We start from the raw sequence: 18265 nt of genomic DNA on the forward strand, positions 1-18265 counted from the left end.
GACTTTGGAACTCCAGTGAACCACAGCGAGAGCCATTATCCACAAATTGAGAAAAACTTCGAATAGTGGTGAAACTTCCCAGGAGTGACCAGCCTACCAAAATTACTCCAAGAGCACATCAACAACTCATCCAGGAGGTCACGAAAGAACCCAGAACAACATTAAAGCACTGCAGGCTTCACATGTCTCCGTTAAGGCCAGAGTTCATGATTTAACAATAAGAAAGAGACTGAGCAAGAGAAGAATTGAAGGAGAAAAACACTGCTGACCAAAAATGTCTCACATTTGCCAAAAAAACATCTTGATGATCCCAGAAACTTTTAGGAAAATATTCTGTGGACTGATGAGACAAAAGCTGAACTTTCTGGAAGGTTTGAGTGCTGTTACACCTGGAAAAGGAACATCATACCAGCAGTAAAATATGGTGGTGGTAATGTGATGGTCTGGGTCTGTTTAGCTGTCTCGGGACCTGGAAGACTTGCCGTGGTAAATGGAGCCATGAATTTTGGCGCCTACCAAAACATCTTGAAGGAGAATGTTCGGCCATCTGTCTGTGACCTCAAGCTGAAGCATACTCGGGTTCTGTACCAGGACAAGGATCCAAAACACAACAGGAAGACCACCTCTGAATGGCTTACGAAAAACAAAATGAAGACTTTGGAGTGGCCTATTCAAAGTCCTGACCTGAATCTGATTGAGATGCTGTGGCATGACCCTAAAAAGGCAGTTCATGCTCTAAAACCCTCTGATGCGGCTGAATTACAGCAATTCTGCATGGATAAGTGGGCCAAAATTTCTCCACAGTGCTGTAAAAGATTCATTGCCAGTTGTCACAATTTTGAAACTGCATTTTGTGTTTACTTGGGTTAACACGCGCACACACACACACACACACACACACACACACACACACACACACACACCACTGTTGTGCTCTCATTATGCTACTAATATAGGTCTTAATAGCACATCTAAATTTATTGCAATTTAAGCATAGACAAACTAGACAAACCAGAAGAGGATTATGTGACATCGCAAGCGCTAACTGCTCAGATATTACTGATATGTTAGGCCCCAGTCACACAGGACTAGATACCAGCTGGCAGCGTTCTGGCAATATTTGGTCACCAGGGATAAATATGTATTATCGAATTGGTGAGTCATTGTTGGGGGCTGCTGGCTAGGTGAAATCAGTCCCAAAGAGGTGTTACCCTAAAAGATTCCTTGTGATGCCTTGGTTAAAATTTTTTTGCATGCAACATGCAGATAGAAATACCCGTAAACACTTGCTAACTCCCAGCTGGTTGGCAGTAAGACTTAATAAAGTGGAATGCAAACTGGAAACGGAGAATGATTGATAAGCACAACTTGTAATTTAAAGGAGAACATTCTCAATTTCCAGTTTGTGCTGCACATTCACTGCAAATGCAAACCATTAGCAACCGAATGTGACAGGTGAGACCTGAGTCTGGGAGCTGGTCTTTGCCCCTTCATAAGATCAGGTGTGGACAATTAGCTATCCTCTAGCGAACCTGAAGCTGTGAGTGCTTGGTCCAAGCTGGGCAAGTTGGTGTTTTTAATTCCTTTCTATAAAAGCCTGATGCGGGTCCCACTAAATTTCTGTTAGAATGGTGGGAAATATTGCGTTCCTGTGAGAGTAGTGGACTTCACCGCCACTGACCCACATTTATTAGGGTGTTACGCAAACTTGTGGACAGAGTACCGAGCTGCTGCTTTGCCAAGTGGATTTCTGGCTGCGGGCAAAGGACCCGACACGTCACTGAATTTTAAACTGTTTTAACCTGGTGTAATTCGACAGACTGACTGCTGCGGCTGTCGATCATGTTTGTTTCTTGTTTTATTTTTCTGTATCAGTAGGCACCACAGATATTGATTCTTTTAGTGTTTTAACCCTTTTTATATATATATATATATATATATATATATATGTGTATGTATGTATGTATGTATGTATGTATAATTTTTTTTTTTTTTTTTTATTGTCGCAGACGGTGAAGGCGCTGCGTGGAAAACAAATCCTTTTTTTTGTCTTGCCACTTTTGCATGCACAGCGGTGGGCCTGAGTGAAGACGGCACTGAAGATTTGCCTTTTTCTATAGTGTCTTTCCCATTTGGGGTTATGTGTGAGTTGCCGTCCCTTTTTAACCTCGATTTGTTCTTAAACGGTTCCCCGCAGCGCTTATCCTACAATCATACAGTTTTATCGTTTTTATTAAAGTAAAGTTTTTAATTGTTTTTAGGTGCCGCTGTTACACTGTTACTTTTATTTTGTATTGAAAATAAAACCCTTTTTAACTGACTGTGCGCCTACGGCTCTGTCCTATTTTAAATAGGTACCTATCACGAGTCACAAACGGTAATTTGCTGGTGTCCAAAGCATTTGCAAGGAGGTTTTTCGTGCAGCAATTTTACCTGGCAACTGCTAGTCAACTCTAATATGTACACATTTTTCCTTACTATGACGTCACTAGGCCTGACTGCTAAAGCTCAGCCATGCAGGGGCTTCAGCAATTAATTTCACAGCAACTTCTATTAACATTCAGCAAACACTTGCCAACCAGTTGGGTAATTTCCCCCTTGCGACTTGTTGTTATCAGGTGGTTGCTGATTGACTTCTGGGCCTGTGTGACTGGGACCGTAGCCACGGGGAGAAGATAATGACTAGTAAACATGCTATTCTAGTGAAATTATGCCATGATGATATAGCTATATGATATAGTTTTTTGTTTTTTTGTTTTTTTAACCAGTGCAGGGGAAAAAATGGGTAAAAAACAAATGCCTTATACATTGGATTAGTTTTAGGTCATTAGATTAAGTCTTTGCTTTCATATAACACATCATATTTGATCTCCATAGGCAGTGATTTAAATAACAGTATCTGAGACATTAGAAAGGCAATGTGTTGAAAAGATTTCAACACTGAAAATGTGGAAAAAAAAGTTGCTGAATCTGTTCAAACACCATTTTTTTGTAAGGAGCCAGTTTCCAGAAAGGTTAAAATGTATTGTTATCCTTCATTGATATAGATGTTTGTGATGTTAAAAGCAGAATATTTACTTACAGTAGTGGAGTAGATACCTCCCTACATTTATTGTTTGAACTTACATGTGACATACCAGCGTTCAATTCAGAAAAATGTGACATTTTATACAACTTCAGCAGCTGTACGTGGGCGTATAAAAGCAAAACAAAAGCCTTGGGCTCAGATGCAACGAAAAGCGTTCTTGTGGGAGAATAACCTTTGTAGCATAGCATACTTCAATATGAAGTCTTGATGGAGCAAAAAAGCATTCATTAGGAAGTCAAACAGATATATATGGAATATAAAATGATAACCTGATTTATAATGAGCCTGTGTTGAATAATGTAGGGGACGCTTCTCTGCATCAGTACGCCTTACTTCCCTCATGCTACAGCCGCTGCAATCAAAAAATGAACTTGCGCACCATCTGCATTAGCATATTGTTATTAAAACATAGGGATAATTTATGAACCTAAATATACAATTAATGATAATCAATGTAGATTTTTTAGCGTGACGAGTGGCCTGGTGATCCACTAATAGGTTTAGCTCACTCAGTAACCAAGTTATAAATTATTCTGTCAAAGCCGTGCACAGGCTTCTGTTTACAACCTACATATTCACTGACCTTTTCTGGTGCGGATTCGATGCGCCTGATCAATTCAATATTGTTCCACAAAAAGGGTTATTAAAATTTCATCCCCAAATGCGTGGTGTGAGCACTGCTGTAATGCAAAAGATTAATCTGCTGGTGTTAAGTTGGCGTTAGGCTAATGTGAGTCGCTCTAAAATGATTCACATTAGAGTGGGCCTCAGGGGCCGGCATTGCAGCCCTTCTTGATGCAGAAAGGAAAATTAATTAAAAACAATAATCGTGTAATTCTGCTCATTACTTTTGCCCAGGCTGTAACTTCTTTATCCCACTGTGTCTTTTTGATGTATGTCAGATAGTCAGGTGCTTGCTCAAGGGGACTACTGCACGGTTGCATCAGGCAGGTGTCATGGGCAACGCAAGGAGCAACAGAAGGGAAGCCTGTATAAAAGATTCCTGTGCATCTGGGCCGAAGTAGAACTTGATAACTCACTCTGACAGACAGTGGTATCTAGGACAGAAGACCACTCTATACCTCTTCGTTTTCCATTTCTTTTTGCTTCTTCACTTCCTCTCTCTCAAGTCCCTGGACCATGCCAAGTCAGTTTGACTAAGAACATTAGGGTGTCACAGCTTGGGATTTGGCGTTTGCAATTCTATTAGAGCGTCGACTCTAAAGGCAAACGTCTTCCATTCCCTCTACCTCTCCTCCTGGCGTCGCCTCTGCCAGCCAACAGATGCAGGTTTTTACATATCAAAGCTGTTGACTTGCCAGAGTCATTTCTTCACGCCTCTAATGCTCTTTGCTTCAGAGGACTGTACCTCGGTCCCTTGATCAAGTTACTAAACGCGGCTTTGCACATGGCTCACCACCAAAGGCGGGTGGCTCACGCTGGGACCTGGAAATGCAGGCGAGAAAAGCATCTCAGAGGGATTGGCTTGTGCTTACACACCATGAGACAGGCCAAGTGAAAGAAGGGAGGGGGCATACCGACAGGCGTATGGAGGAAACAACAAAAGCCGGGCCAGACCGTGTTAATAAAGTAAATTCTTAAGTGGAGAAAGACGATCAAAGGTCCATGTATTTGGCAAATGCGATCCACAGCGTGCACTGAGGTGTACACAGGGTGGACGCGTTTCCCCAATATGCTCAAAGTGTGTCAAAGCAATCCAACAGTTCAAATGCAGATTGTTTGTGCTTTTTAAACTTAGGCTTTGATGCCAACTATTAATAAGTAAAAAGACTGACAAACAGAACTAGCTCTGAAGCAGGAACATGGCAGATTGATTTATCAATACCGAAGCCCTAATAAGTCTCTTCATTATGTGTTCTCCTTTGAAGATGGAGAACAGATGAAAGTGTTGTATGACATCAAGAACTGTAGCATCAGAGAGGTACTTTATTAAAATAATACTAGATAATGAGAGATAATTGCATTCTCAGAATAAATTGTGTTGAAAGGAACAGACAGAATTATCTGGAGTGAATTGATGCGCTTCACTGCGAGTCTCATACTGCGTGTGTCGATGACGCAACTCCATGCCAAGGCAAATCCATGTTTGAGAAGGACTAGATTTAAAGGCATGCGTGTCTTTAAGCCGAGGTCTCGGAGTCTCGGTTTCCCCCTCCTTGCCTCTTGAGGCATGTCTTCTCCATCTGAGTGTCCCTAACAACAGTCACTCTCTGCAAGTGACCCTTCTGCCACAGTTGCACATACAGAGGGGAGAAAGCAGCAGCAGCTTGTGATAAGAGATGACCTTTCATGGTTGGATGTCAGAGGTGAGAAATACTGCCTGAAAGCATGTGTGATACTGACCTCGACTCTGAGATGGGGTCATTCAGAGGTTATAGAACTTCCGCTTGTTATGTTAAAAATATTGGCAAAGCTTTTAATGTATTTTTTAACATCTTTAACTTTATCATATTGGACTTAACTGGGGCCTACTCTAGAACCCTGGGTCTTGCCTTGAGATCATCGGTCATCCCAGACAGCTCATCAACTAGTCATACATGTGTATATTGTCAACCATGTGGTTAGTGAGTGTTCCTGGAGGTTGCTGACTGTAGCTAGGGATGGGTACCGGTATCCGGTTCTGACATAAACGGTAGTAACCAGACCGAAAAGCAGCGCACATTTCGGTGCTTTATTTCAGTGCTGAGATGTCATACACTTTGAATTCTAGCCAATCATTTTACCTTATTACCTTACCTTACCTTATTATTATTATTGGCAAAAAGACTAACCTAACTTAAACAGATCAAATTTAAATGTGTCAGAGCTTTTAAGTAGTTACTGATTTGCAGATGAAGTTGTAACATTTGAATGTGAAGCAAAAGCAGAAAGAATTAATTCTGTCATGTTGACCAGAAAGCTTCAGCTTATTTGCCATAAGCTGATTTCTGGTGAGAGGGAAAAGCTGCGTTATCCATTTTTGAACTATTAATAAATGAATAACAAATAAATAAAATACCTGGCTTTGCTTGTTGAATTTTGGATTCAACTATTTATTTGGTTCCAAAACACTGCCCTTGCGTGAGACAGCAGATCCAGTGAATGCTGCTAATTAATAAAAAGCATCTCAGAGTTTAAATCCGTTGTTTACTTTTCGGTGTCAGACTTGGGTTTGTAGGAAAGCCACTAACCTTTGATACGAGCTGTCATTGCTGCATAATCTTTATCAATTCAGCCCCAAATTTAAGACAGTCTTCTTCAAAGCGCATCAAAACTTCATTAACTCTCTTAATACAGACAAGGCTGTAACAGCTAAGCTGAAATGTGAACGCCACAGAGAAAGTACAATAAAACTCTTAAATAACTGAGGGTAAAGTGTGGCGCTAAGAAAACAGCAGCTGAACTTCCTCTTCAAGCAAAATATCAGTAGTTGCTTGTGTAAACTTCTGTAGTTTTCTCTTTGGCAGGTCCAGTGTTGACAATACTTGATATATGCACCAAATTCAGTGTAATATATTTCACAATGTGCTTTAAAACAGCTGTGTTGCTGCTCAGGTTCCTTTTAGGTAAAGGAGTGAATGCATTATTTGAAACAGAAGAATGTATGGATTAACTAAGTGGGCCATGGAGAAAACAATGGAAGCCATGAGAGTTTATCCATTTCCTATGATAACTTGCCAGCGACTGGTAAGCACCCAGCATGGATGGCTTTCATTTCCTTCTTATCCATCTTCCCCTCTTTCTTTGGTGGAGAAAAACCTCCCCGAATCTTCAGTGAGTGACACTTCTTTCAATTCCTGGTGCTCATCCAAAATATTCCATTTGGATGTCCATAAATGAAGACGAAATGAATACCAGTGGGAACAAATTAGCCGGTCACTAATTAGCTCTTAAGCTAATGCCGAATGTCATGTGTTAAAGGAGGGTAAAGGAGTGTCAATGAATGGTGGTGGCACACAGTCTTCAGGTCATCACACAAACACACATCCAGGCCCTTTCAAATGGGGGCATCAGCATCAAGAGCTTTGTGTCTCAGTAAATATTAGTTCTGCTCAGCTCACACTCAGCAGATAAAGTCCTCAGTGTGGGAGGCGGAGTCAGAGCAGTTTCCTCTTAGACCTGACGGAGGGTACCAGGGGACTAGACTAATTTTACAGCCTTCAGAAAGAAATTGGATGGGTGCAAATGAAAAGAAATGGGTGAATGTTCAATTCTGGTCACACTGGACTAGAATAATTACACGGTATACAAAAGAAAATACATCACAGTAACAAATGGTGCACCACATGTACAAACACATTATTTCACTGCTACAAGTTATACCACAAAAATGCATTTCCCCACAAATTTAGACACATATAGAAAATACCCACAGTCTGTCAACTCACATTGTACAATCAGCTCCACTATGGCCTCCCGGGGCTTCACGTTGAACCCATTATACTGGCTGGTCTGGCAGCGGTACGAGCCCGTCATCTCCCTGGACACATTAACAATACGCAGCACGCCGTCGTAGCTCTCCATCTGCATGCTGCCGTCTGGCATGGGCGCTTCCTTATCCGCTCGCGACCACAGGATGATCGGCTTGGGCTTCCCTGAAACAAGGCACTCCAGCTCCACTGTGTCACCCTCGCGGGCCACCAGGGGAGACTTGCCCCGTGGGACTGTCAGGTTGGGGGGAACTAAGAAAGAGAAAAACAAAGGAGGGACTGATATGGGGCTCTAGAAAGTCAGCAGGCGGGGTAAGAGGAAATAGTCAACTTGGGGAAAGTTGTGGCGAAAAAGGTATGGAGGGGGAAGCGAATGAGCATCCAAAGTTGCGATGGCAATGAAGCGGCATCTCAGCAACATACACAGCTTTTATGGAAGCACCATGCGGATATTAGCAACAGTAATGTCTAACGGCTGGGACTAGACAGTCTGAACATGTACTCTACGCAAAACCACCACGAAGGACAGCAGTGAGAAGGTTTAATGCTATCAAGCAATGGCAAACGATGAACAATGCAATGAGCGGACAAGCAAATTCTAAATAGTTAATGACAGCCTTTATTAGCTAAACAAGTCCAGGTACTAAAAAGACTAAGGAATGTAGACCATGCAGTAAACTACAGAGTAAGAGTTCTGTTTGCACATCCACTCTGAATGCATGAAGATCAGGCAGATTAGGCCTCACAAGGGATTAGTCCAGTGAAATCTAAGACATAGTTCACAATCAGCGCAGCAACCGATGTTCAACTGGATTGAATAAAACAGTTACAAAATAAACATGCAGAGGAGAAAAGTAAGACATGATATTTATATATATATGTATATAAAACAAAAGCAAACCAGCAGTTCAACAGTTTGTAAAGCACTCCTGTTGCCTTTGATGCCAGGAGTTAGATTGATTCCAAGCTTGTGTTTATACATGATTGTGGGTCATTGTAAATCACAAAACCGAGAGAAGAGATTTCCTTGTAACTACAAAGTCTTGATCTTCATATGAGCTATCCTTACACTTCGAATACACTCTCAGCAGTAGCAGCACTGGCATTACAATCAACAGCTAAACAGCATTGTTACTTTCACTGTCACATTTTCATCATCTCCTCACTTTCCCATCACAAAACTATTTTTCTGAGACGTTTTCCACAGCTAAAATCACTTTAACATTCATAGTTGCATCATCGCAATCAATCGTCACAGCTTTTTACTTCCCTACCCTCCTCCTATCCTTGTCGTGCAACCACTCAGTCTCAATCTAGCACCCCATAATTTAGAGCATTTACAAGAGAACCCTCCCAAAGGTCATGCAGCACTGAGCCTGGCCATGTAACGAAAATATGACCCAATAAATAGATACCTGCCTTTTTTACAACAGGTATTTTAGAGTCTGGGTGAGTGCAAACAATTAATAATAAAAAAAGAGGAAGAAGAAGATTTGCAGATATCCTTGAGTGTGTTTATGTGTGCATCTGTCTTTTCTAAGTGTGGAAGGCAGGAAATCTAGCAGGTTGGATCAAACAGTCTGGTTCCTCACCAAGCATGCTGGCCAAGTAAATTTGTTTAATTAGTAAACCTGGCAAATTGCGCCGGCTCCTAGAGTGCTGTGTATGTGTATAAGTGTGTTCATATGCGAGTCCAAATCATCAACAGACTCCAGCTCTGTTTTGTAGCACTGTTCCCAAAAATAGTTTACAGCCAGCAATTTGAGGAGTGAAAATCTTCTCAGCAATGATGAAACCGTGTCGTGCTTCCCTGATGATTTTCGAATCACTGTCATTCTGCCCAAACAATGCTGCAGCTGGAATGGAGTCAAGCCACATTGGAGTTTCACAGTGATGAAATCACCAGCAATCTCACGAAAACGAAACAGAGTCCAGCTATATTTCTTTGAACCCCATTTTTTGTGTGGGTAAGAGGTGAGAATCCTGCAGACGTTTCACTGCTCCAGCTCCAGGTCAGATTCCTTTTGTCCTCCCCCCCCAGAGTTTTGGATAAATTATCACACTGTCAGAAACAAGGCAATCTCACGATCCTCAAGTATTAGGTTGTGCCTTTTAAAGACTCTGTGGCACTCTAAAATTAGCTCATTGTTGATAGCTCAGCAATTATGACCAAAAATTGAATAAATGCTGTAAACAGGGCATGCTGTCAGACAATCTTATTCGTGGATTTTTTTTCCTTTAAGAATGAGAACAAAGCTGCAATTATTAATTGATTTAAAAACTGGAACTAAACAATATTTAGTCTAATCTAGTCTAGTCAATGTTTGGAGTAATGTGATAAACATGCTAGCAAATGCGTGCCCACTTCCATGAGGCACGGAGAAATAAATGGGCTACAGAATCAAAACAATGAGCTGAAAAATACTAAAAAATACTAACATTCTGTAGAGTTGGATGATAATTCTCTATGATAACATCACAGTACTTTCATTTTCTGTCATTCCAATAACATCTATTACTACAGTATCTGGATAACAGGTTTTGATTACTGTAATACAAAAAATGAAAAGCTATTACCTAACTCCGCACATAAACCAGATCATGAGCCAGTGAATACCAAAAAAAACATGCTGGTGTGATTTGCATGAAATAATGAAGTCTGGTCATTCATAGATAAAATACTGGCATTGTGTTTGGCACTACAGAAAAAAAAAGGCCCTCCACAGAGCCAGTGATGGCGGACCCTCATTTCATCCTTGCACATTTGCTGATTTTTTTTATTCACACAATGTCTCAATTTTAACAGCAAAGGTTCAAATCCACTTTGCTATTCAGAGCATTTCCTTGGGTTAAAACAATGAAGTAGTGAGTTTGAAAGAACGGGAGAGGAGCAGCAAGCATCCATTAGAGTGTGGAGGAGAGGTTTATTCACCGAGTTGCCATCATTACACCTGGCCTCTCCACTGCCTAGATTAGGCAGGCAATTACAGTTTGTCTACCTGTTGGGTTTGGCAGCACAAATACTGGCTATCAGCTGCCATTGTCTCTCCTCACACCACGATGAAAAAAAAAAACCAGACAGGCATACATGCACTCAGAAACTCGCACATCCTTCTCTCTTGCTTACTCTGTACATTACTCTTCCTCTTGCTCTCTTTTTTCCAAGTGAACACCCTGCCTCAGTGTTTGAGTCTGACCACTGCGATGCTCAGTGTGGAAGGGAGCCTGCTACTGGTTTTCACTGTGCTCTCATTGTGCCAGAGCCATCCAAATGCCAGTGATGCCTGCGAGGCATGCCCGCTGTGTGCGTACGTCTTTGCAGTGCGCGCGCGTCCGCGCGGTTAATGTCTCTGCACGTGCACATGTGCACGTATCGCTCACTCCTTCTCTCCTCGCCCACGGGTGACACCATGCTGTGATCCTGCCTCAGTTCCTCAATGAGATGCGATGCTTCTTCTCTTTGCTACTGAGCAAAAACACTGTGCGTATGTATCTGTAGGTTTATGGGTTAAATCAAGATAGGACCTTCTAGTCTGGCCTCAGCACTGCGCTGGAACGATCCTTCAAATGTAGCTTTTAATTATGATCCATCAGCACCGCAGCAGACGCAGAACAACATGAGCTAACTGCAAAAAGGTAGAAATAACTGGCACTTTGAATTTTCTTACAGCGACAGGATCCAGAGTGATGTTTTAGAGAATAAACATTCCCACTGCCCCCTTTTTTCGGGTAAGTGCTATGACATCACTCCTCATCACCATGGCAACATAGTGCTCTCGACTAAACCAGGTCCTGCAGTGTGTGCGCGCGTGTGTGTGTGTGTGTGTGTGTATGCATGCATGCATGAGACTGTGTGCTCAGACAGCTTGAGGCCAATGAGTTGGTCACAATGTGACAGGACTCTGTTCCTCAGAGTCCTGATCCTCTGGGGACAGAGTGAAGAGTCCCATAGGTGCACTGTGGACATGTTTTTGAATCTGTGTGTTTCTGTGTGTCTGTTTTGGGGGAGGCTGTATCTACACCCTGAGTCGCTGAAGTGCAATAAATATACACAGATGTGTTAAATTTGGAAGAGTGCACCCACAGACTGCTGTGACACAGCAGTGACAAGACTGACATAACAATGTGTGCGCGTTTGTGTGTGTGTGTTTTGAGCTCTGTGTCATTCCCCTGAGATTTCATAACCTACAATCAATCTCAAAAACTCTTCACATGGATCAGACTGTAGCACAGCAGATTTTATACCAGTGCCTTCTTTTTTTTTTGTTTAACCAATAAAACAGAATACAAGAAATGTCCAGTCTAAAAACAAATGCATGCAGCCACTTTTCTACTGCTAAGCGGGGAACAACTCCCATGGATGGCCCACAGTTTATGTAAATTGCTCAAGGGGCCTTCACAGTAGTTAATGAGGGAGGGAGAGTGTTTCTTATTCATGTTTCCCAGATTTTCCCAGCTGCACGGGGAGGTGATTTCCCAGATGGTCACCTCCATAAAGCATGACTGCAGGTGTTGCGGTGGAGGCTATAGGCAGGTACACTGAGCACAAATGCAGCAAGTTATCTCATCTTATTCAAATATGTTGTACTCTGAAAACAATCTGAGCTATGGATACACCCCTGCTATCCAACGTCTCCAAACATCCACATAAGCGTGTTTATTAACAAACTGAAGTTTTTATTTGCGCTGACACTTTGGGCACCGGTAATCTACCACAGGAACATCACAGGTGCTGTGCTGACATATTGCGCCCAGCGCCATTGTAGAAGTGGCATCTATTGTTGTCATATGGTGGATTTCTCAGGACAGTGTCCCAGCTGTGGGACAGCTGGTAAGCCCCTTCATCGCAGTTCATCGCTCACTGTTAGTCTATTGGGTCGTTCATCCAGTTTTAGGAATTGGTTCCTGTGTGCAGTTTATAATTTCATTTTCAAACCTTGAATTAATGAATTTTCGATTTTAGATGTGACTGCTCTACAAGACCAAAGACAAACTTGTTATTCAGGCCATTTGCTCAGTTGGAAAGATTTCTATCTGTCACGTGACATTGCCTCAGCATACTGAAGGTGACGGAGCTGGGATCTGCATTAAAATGATATATGCAATTTAGATCTTTAATGAAAAAATACAACCAAATAACTAACTGCTCTCTAAGGATTTAGGGATGTAAATAAATGGTCAACTCAGCAGAAAATGAAAGTACTGTTCAATTTCGTTCCACCTCATGTTAACATGTGATGCGAATGACAAATAAAGCTCCTGGAATCCTTGAAAGCTCTGCTGTAGGTGGTCATATGAACCCTCCCTTTGAAGCTACTACCCCTCACAGTGTTTATAACATAATTATAAAGTGACTTTTCAAGCTGAATTGTTCAAATAATTTTTAAAAATAATTTAAATATATGTTAATAACCTGTTTTGTTGCTCTCCTCTGACCTGTGTTTCACAGTGTGTACCTCTTTTGCTGTGCTTTGCTCCAAACAGACACATGTGGAGTCAAGCAAAGCAGAGACCTGTGAAATGAAGGCACTATCAGTTAAGTTTATGACAACTCATCACTATCTGTATGCTTTATTTTGTAGTATGCTGCATTAAAATCTGATGGCCAGAGCACAGTATCATCTGTTCTTTTAAGCAAAGCCAACCTGATTTGGTAGAAGGAAAAAAAAGAAAGCGACTGGGTGGCTTACTGGCCTATCAGTGCTGGGGATTGTTATTTATTTATTTTTACTCTTGTGTAAACAACCTTTCTGGTTATAAGTGATACGAAGGTTGAATTATGTGTGCCACAAAGCTTTTCAAACCAAAGTGCAAGTGCTAGCTCGTATGGCTCACTAGATTACCAGTAGTAGCTAAGCATTTCTTCCAAGGCAATCACACGCATAATTCATTTCATGCATTAAGCTTATGGAGTTAGAAAGTCCTGTTATTGACAAGAACATTCACTGTGTAGTATTTCTCAACTGCCAATGAGCTGTTACAGGATGAAGTGAGAGGTCAAACCAATGTTAGCAGCTCTCTCAGGTTCTTTGTTAAATAGGGAGCTTAATGCTCCAGCAACTACACTTAAACCTGCTACCAAAAGCCTAGCACAAGACTAAACATTTTGCCACTTTTCTACACAGATTATTGGCCAGTAACCTTGAGTGTTTTCAACCACCTAAAAACCGTTTACAGTAGTTAAAGAGACAGCAAATTACAGCTGATAACTCTGCTCATATGGCTGATATTGTAGAAAAAGTAGTAATATTGCCATCGTTACCGAGGTGGTACACTACGTGAAAAAATGTATTGGACAATACCTGTTAATTTTTGAATTCATGGGTTTTCAGTTCCATTGCCACAGATGTGTAAAATCAAGCCATGCAGTCTGACAAATATTTGTGAAAGAAAGTGTTGTTCTAAAGAAAACACAGAATCCGAGCACGATACTGTAACAGGAAGCCACCACTATTCTAAACCAGTTTCTACAACGTCTTCCCTTCCTTAGATCTTCCACAATAAACTGTAGGTGGTATTATTGCAAAATTAAATCATTTAGGAACTACAGCAACTCAGCCATGAAGTGGCAAACCACGAAAAGTCACAGATGGGAGCGTCTCTGAGTGCTGAGGTGAAAAATTCTCCGAACTTTGCTGACTCTAAACCTCCTTTAGCATTAACATCTGCACAAAAACTGTGCATCAGGATCTTCATGCATGGATATCCATGGCTGAGCAGCTCTTGTAAGTGTAAACATGTAGGTGGCCTTTACTTTTGTCCACACATGCAGTGTAACAATACAGTGCTTTTGGAGAACTTTCAACAATACAAAAACACTACACAATGCACTTGTAGATTTTTTCTTCATATTTTTGCACCGTAAAAAGCCTGTTCTGCAGTGAAAGAGCATCGACATGCAACCAGCACCATCAAGTGAGACACACATGCCATGAAAATTTCATGTCCTGACGAGATGGAGGCGGGAAAAATAAAGGAAGCATCTCGTTTCCATTCACAGTAACCAAAAGAGCAGTTTGAACTTTTTCACCCTGTAGTTGAGTCAGGATGCAGACCAGGTTTCTCTTTATAAGGGTCAGTGAATTTGCTGCTAAAACAAGCACATCAGAGTGGTCAACAGCCAGCAGTCATGTTGTCCCTATTAGAATCACATGTGGCACAGTCCCTTAGATGATGGCAGATCATGACAAATCAGAGTCAAAAAGACGACATTGTGCATAAAAGGAGTACACACAGAGAGCGGCGGGCCTCCCCTGCGCGTCTGATGACTCAGATTTTGTTGTAGAAAAAGGCTTGAACACTGTGTTTATTAAACCAACTCATTTCTTAATCAACTGAGCACTTGAAATTGATTTGCTTAATTAATTAACTGCAGTAATTCTTAAGATTGACAGAGACACTGGGTGGTGCCAGGATTTCAGGTGTGAGCAGGTTGCTAATTGAGGGACTCATCAAAGGCGGATTTATCACCCGCGCAAGAGGGGTGACTTTCAGTCATGATACTTCGTTTGTGATCAATCGTGACGGTGATTTGTTGAATTAAAAAAAAATGTATCAAATGGGAGTCAAGGAAGCACAACTGTTTAAAAGATCCAAATGTAATTTAGGCTCCACTATTTTGATAATTACAATTCTGCTTTTTAGCGATTAGCTAAGTGGCTATCTGTGATCAAAATTAGCTTTAAATGTCAGAAATAAATCTGTAATAACTCGGCACGCTATTAAAATTTTATCTCTTAAATGTCCCACAGGTATTTTCGGTCTGAGTCCAAATAACATTTCAGAATGACAGTAATCACGTCATCTAACATAATCCAGCAAGACATAAACACACATTTTACACACAAGTTAATGAAAGGATTCATTTGCTTGTTCCTGTTAGAAGTTTATGGCATGTTTTACACTAATGCTCGTAACTCTTTTCAGCTGTTCCCTTGTCCCGTGGTTCTTAATCTTGACAGAATCCAAAGGGGAAGTCTGTGTCCTCGTTTTCAGACACTCATAAATAAGCATTAGCACCGCAATCTCCGGCAGCTCCGGCGAGGAAAGAAGCTGCTTATTTAACGAGTGTGTGAAGACGGTAAACTGCTTATTACTGCCGTTTTGCAAAAAGGGAGAAAATCGAGAAACTTGTGCTCGTCGAAGGTTGAAAGAATGGAAAAATAATAGTTTTCACTTTAATCAATGCATCCTGTGGAGTGGTCTCTGGCTAAGCGCTGGTTTCGAATCTGGAACTAGAGGCAGTGTTGGAACAGCCAGCAAGTGTGACATTGTTCAGAGAAGAGATACTTTAAAGCTCAAATGCTTCCCAATCACTTCCCCTGTACGAAACCTTGGCAAACCTGTGGTAATCTGCTCTAAACACTTTTATTAAGACTTCTAATTGCAGCTCAGGCTTTCTCCCTCCAGGAAAACAGGCAGAGGCACAGAAAAAGGGCTTATTCACCCCACAACAGGCTGCAGGCGCAAGGCGAGGCAGAGGCACAAGGCGCTTTAGTACACGGCAGCTATACAATGGCGCTCAGCTGAGACATTTCTCTGATTCGTGGCATCAATCTCGCTGAAAGAAACACGGCATCCTTTAGCAAACAGCCCAGTCACATCCAGGTAAAGCAGCAGGAATTTTTAACCGGCAGAAACAAAATTCAGTATGTTATTTCCTGTGACAGGAACAGCTACTACAACGCAACTCTTTCATACTATTTCATACCCACACATTCGACCGGAACAATGAAAGCTTAAGAAGCAATCAAATCTAAGCCTTAAGGAAAGCTTTCATTTCATATGATCACAAAAGAGCCAGTCATTTCCGTGGTTATTTCCTCAGTCAGACGGCGGTGTTCTACTTATTTATTTATTTAGTTTTTTTTGCACATTAAAGGATCTGTGTTAATGCACTGGCATCGCCCAGGCACTCGGAAAGAAGAGAATGTGCTACTTAAAAGATAATGAGGAAACAATCTTGGCAGATGCGATTGATCCCACTGTTTTATAGCACAGGGATTATCAAAGGATTATCTAACAATAATTATGCACACAAGGTCGACACATTGCTTTCATGTTCACGCTGAGAGTGGCAGCCAGGTGTGTGTGATAGAAAAATAGTACAGTGAAAATGGGTAAGGCTGCGCGAGGGTGTAAATGTGGCTATCACCGTGTAGGCATATGTGTGTAAAAAGGGGACGTAAAGCTTGCTGGCAACCCGATCATCAAAACATCGCACAACCCAACAGTCACTTATCAGCACAGAACACATGCCAGGAAATTCAAAGCAAGAAAAAAGAGATATCTACAATGCCAGCAGCAACACCAACTCATGGGATTCCCCTCCACCCACCCTCTACATCCCCACCCCTCGAACGGAATCTGGAAGTTTGGGATGAGCCGAGGACAACCAGGAAACTCCCTCTTGCTGTCTGCGGGGTGTGGATATAAGGGGTGATTTCTCCCAGTGGAGTTAATTGCTGATCAACACACCTTTGCAGCTCATTCACTGACCTCACATATACAACACAGATAGCACAGATAAAGACGAGCATTCCTGTGATATCACATGCATGAATGTATAATTGCTTTTTCTCTCTAACCACTGCGTTCGGCTATTACTGCAAAACCTCCAGGGAGAAAGCACAAAAGGTATTGTTAGCTTTACTAAATGTGCTTCGTAGCAATCTTTTAATAAATCGGTCTCTGTTCTGTTGTCCGTGAAACAGTAGCTTTTTTTTTCTTTTTGGATTTTGATTGATGTTAAAATCTAAAACAGTGGATAGAAAATAGAGTCAGTAAAGTTTCTTTTTTGACTATTGTGCTCAAGACTGAATACTGTTATCAAAGCTTACACATAGTTTTTACTTTCTTTTGAAACAACTGACAAACAATAGAATGTCACAGAATCACAAGGACACAGTAAATGACTGGTTTTCTTTGAGTCAGACTCAATACGACCCATACTAAACTGTATCAGCTCGGTAGACAAGGTGGACTGGTATGTTGTTATTAATAGGCTATTAATGCCAGCCACTTGAACCTGTTCAAGTGCACATTACCACGGATGCATAATCACCCAGTCACATGGCAGCAACTCAATGCATTCAGGCATGCAGACGTGGTCAAGACGACCTGCTGAAGTTTGAACTGAGCATCAGAATGGGGAATAAAGGTGACTGAAGCGACTTTGAACATAGTATGGGTGTTGGTGATAAACGGGCTGTTTGAGTATTAAAGAAATTGCTGATCTACTAGGATTTTCTCACAAAGCCATCTCTGGGGTTTAAAGAGAATGATCCAAAAAAAAGGAACGAGAAACTGAGGCTACAATTCGCACGGGCTAACAAAATTGGACAATAGAAGACTGGAAAAATGTTCCCTTGTTTGATGAGTGTCGATTTCCACTTTGACATTCTGATAGTAACAACAAAGCATGAAAACATGAAGCCAGCATCAACAATTCCAGCTGCTGGTGGTGTAATGGTGTGGGGGATATTTTTCTGGCACACTCTGGGCTACTTAGTACTCTCTGGGCATCATTTAAAAGCCACAGCCTAGCTGAATATGGCTGTTGACAATATTTATCCCAATATTTTACCCATATTCTGATGGATCTTCTGATGGCTGATTCCAGGAGGATGAAGCATCACATCACAAACCTCAGATGTGATGCTGCTCCATTAATATGAACCCACATTTCTGGGGAATGCTTCCACCAACTTTTTTGAATCTATGCTGTGAGGAATTACGACAGTTCTGA

At 41.5% G+C, this 18265-nt stretch overlaps 1 protein-coding gene across 7 annotated transcripts in view; it reads right to left on the bottom strand.

Annotated features, from left to right (window-relative positions):
* LOC120725428 (MAM domain-containing glycosylphosphatidylinositol anchor protein 2-like) overlaps window positions 1-18265 on the bottom strand; it is a 194068-nt gene that overhangs the window by 50645 nt on the left and 125158 nt on the right. For 4 of the 7 annotated variants that reach the window (XM_040018326.1, XM_040018324.1, XM_040018325.1 and 1 more), the window contains one exon: window positions 7477-7797. In XM_040018326.1, coding sequence (XP_039874260.1) covers window positions 7477-7797 — 321 coding nt within the window. The remainder of the gene's footprint in view (window positions 1-7476; window positions 7798-18265) is intronic. The other 3 variants (XM_040018329.1, XM_040018328.1, XM_040018327.1) reach the window with 1 other exon arrangement.

The sequence above is a fragment of the Simochromis diagramma genome, unplaced genomic scaffold, assembly GCF_900408965.1.
Source record: "Simochromis diagramma unplaced genomic scaffold, fSimDia1.1 OVJJ01000802.1, whole genome shotgun sequence".
Lineage (NCBI taxonomy): Eukaryota > Metazoa > Chordata > Actinopteri > Cichliformes > Cichlidae > Simochromis > Simochromis diagramma.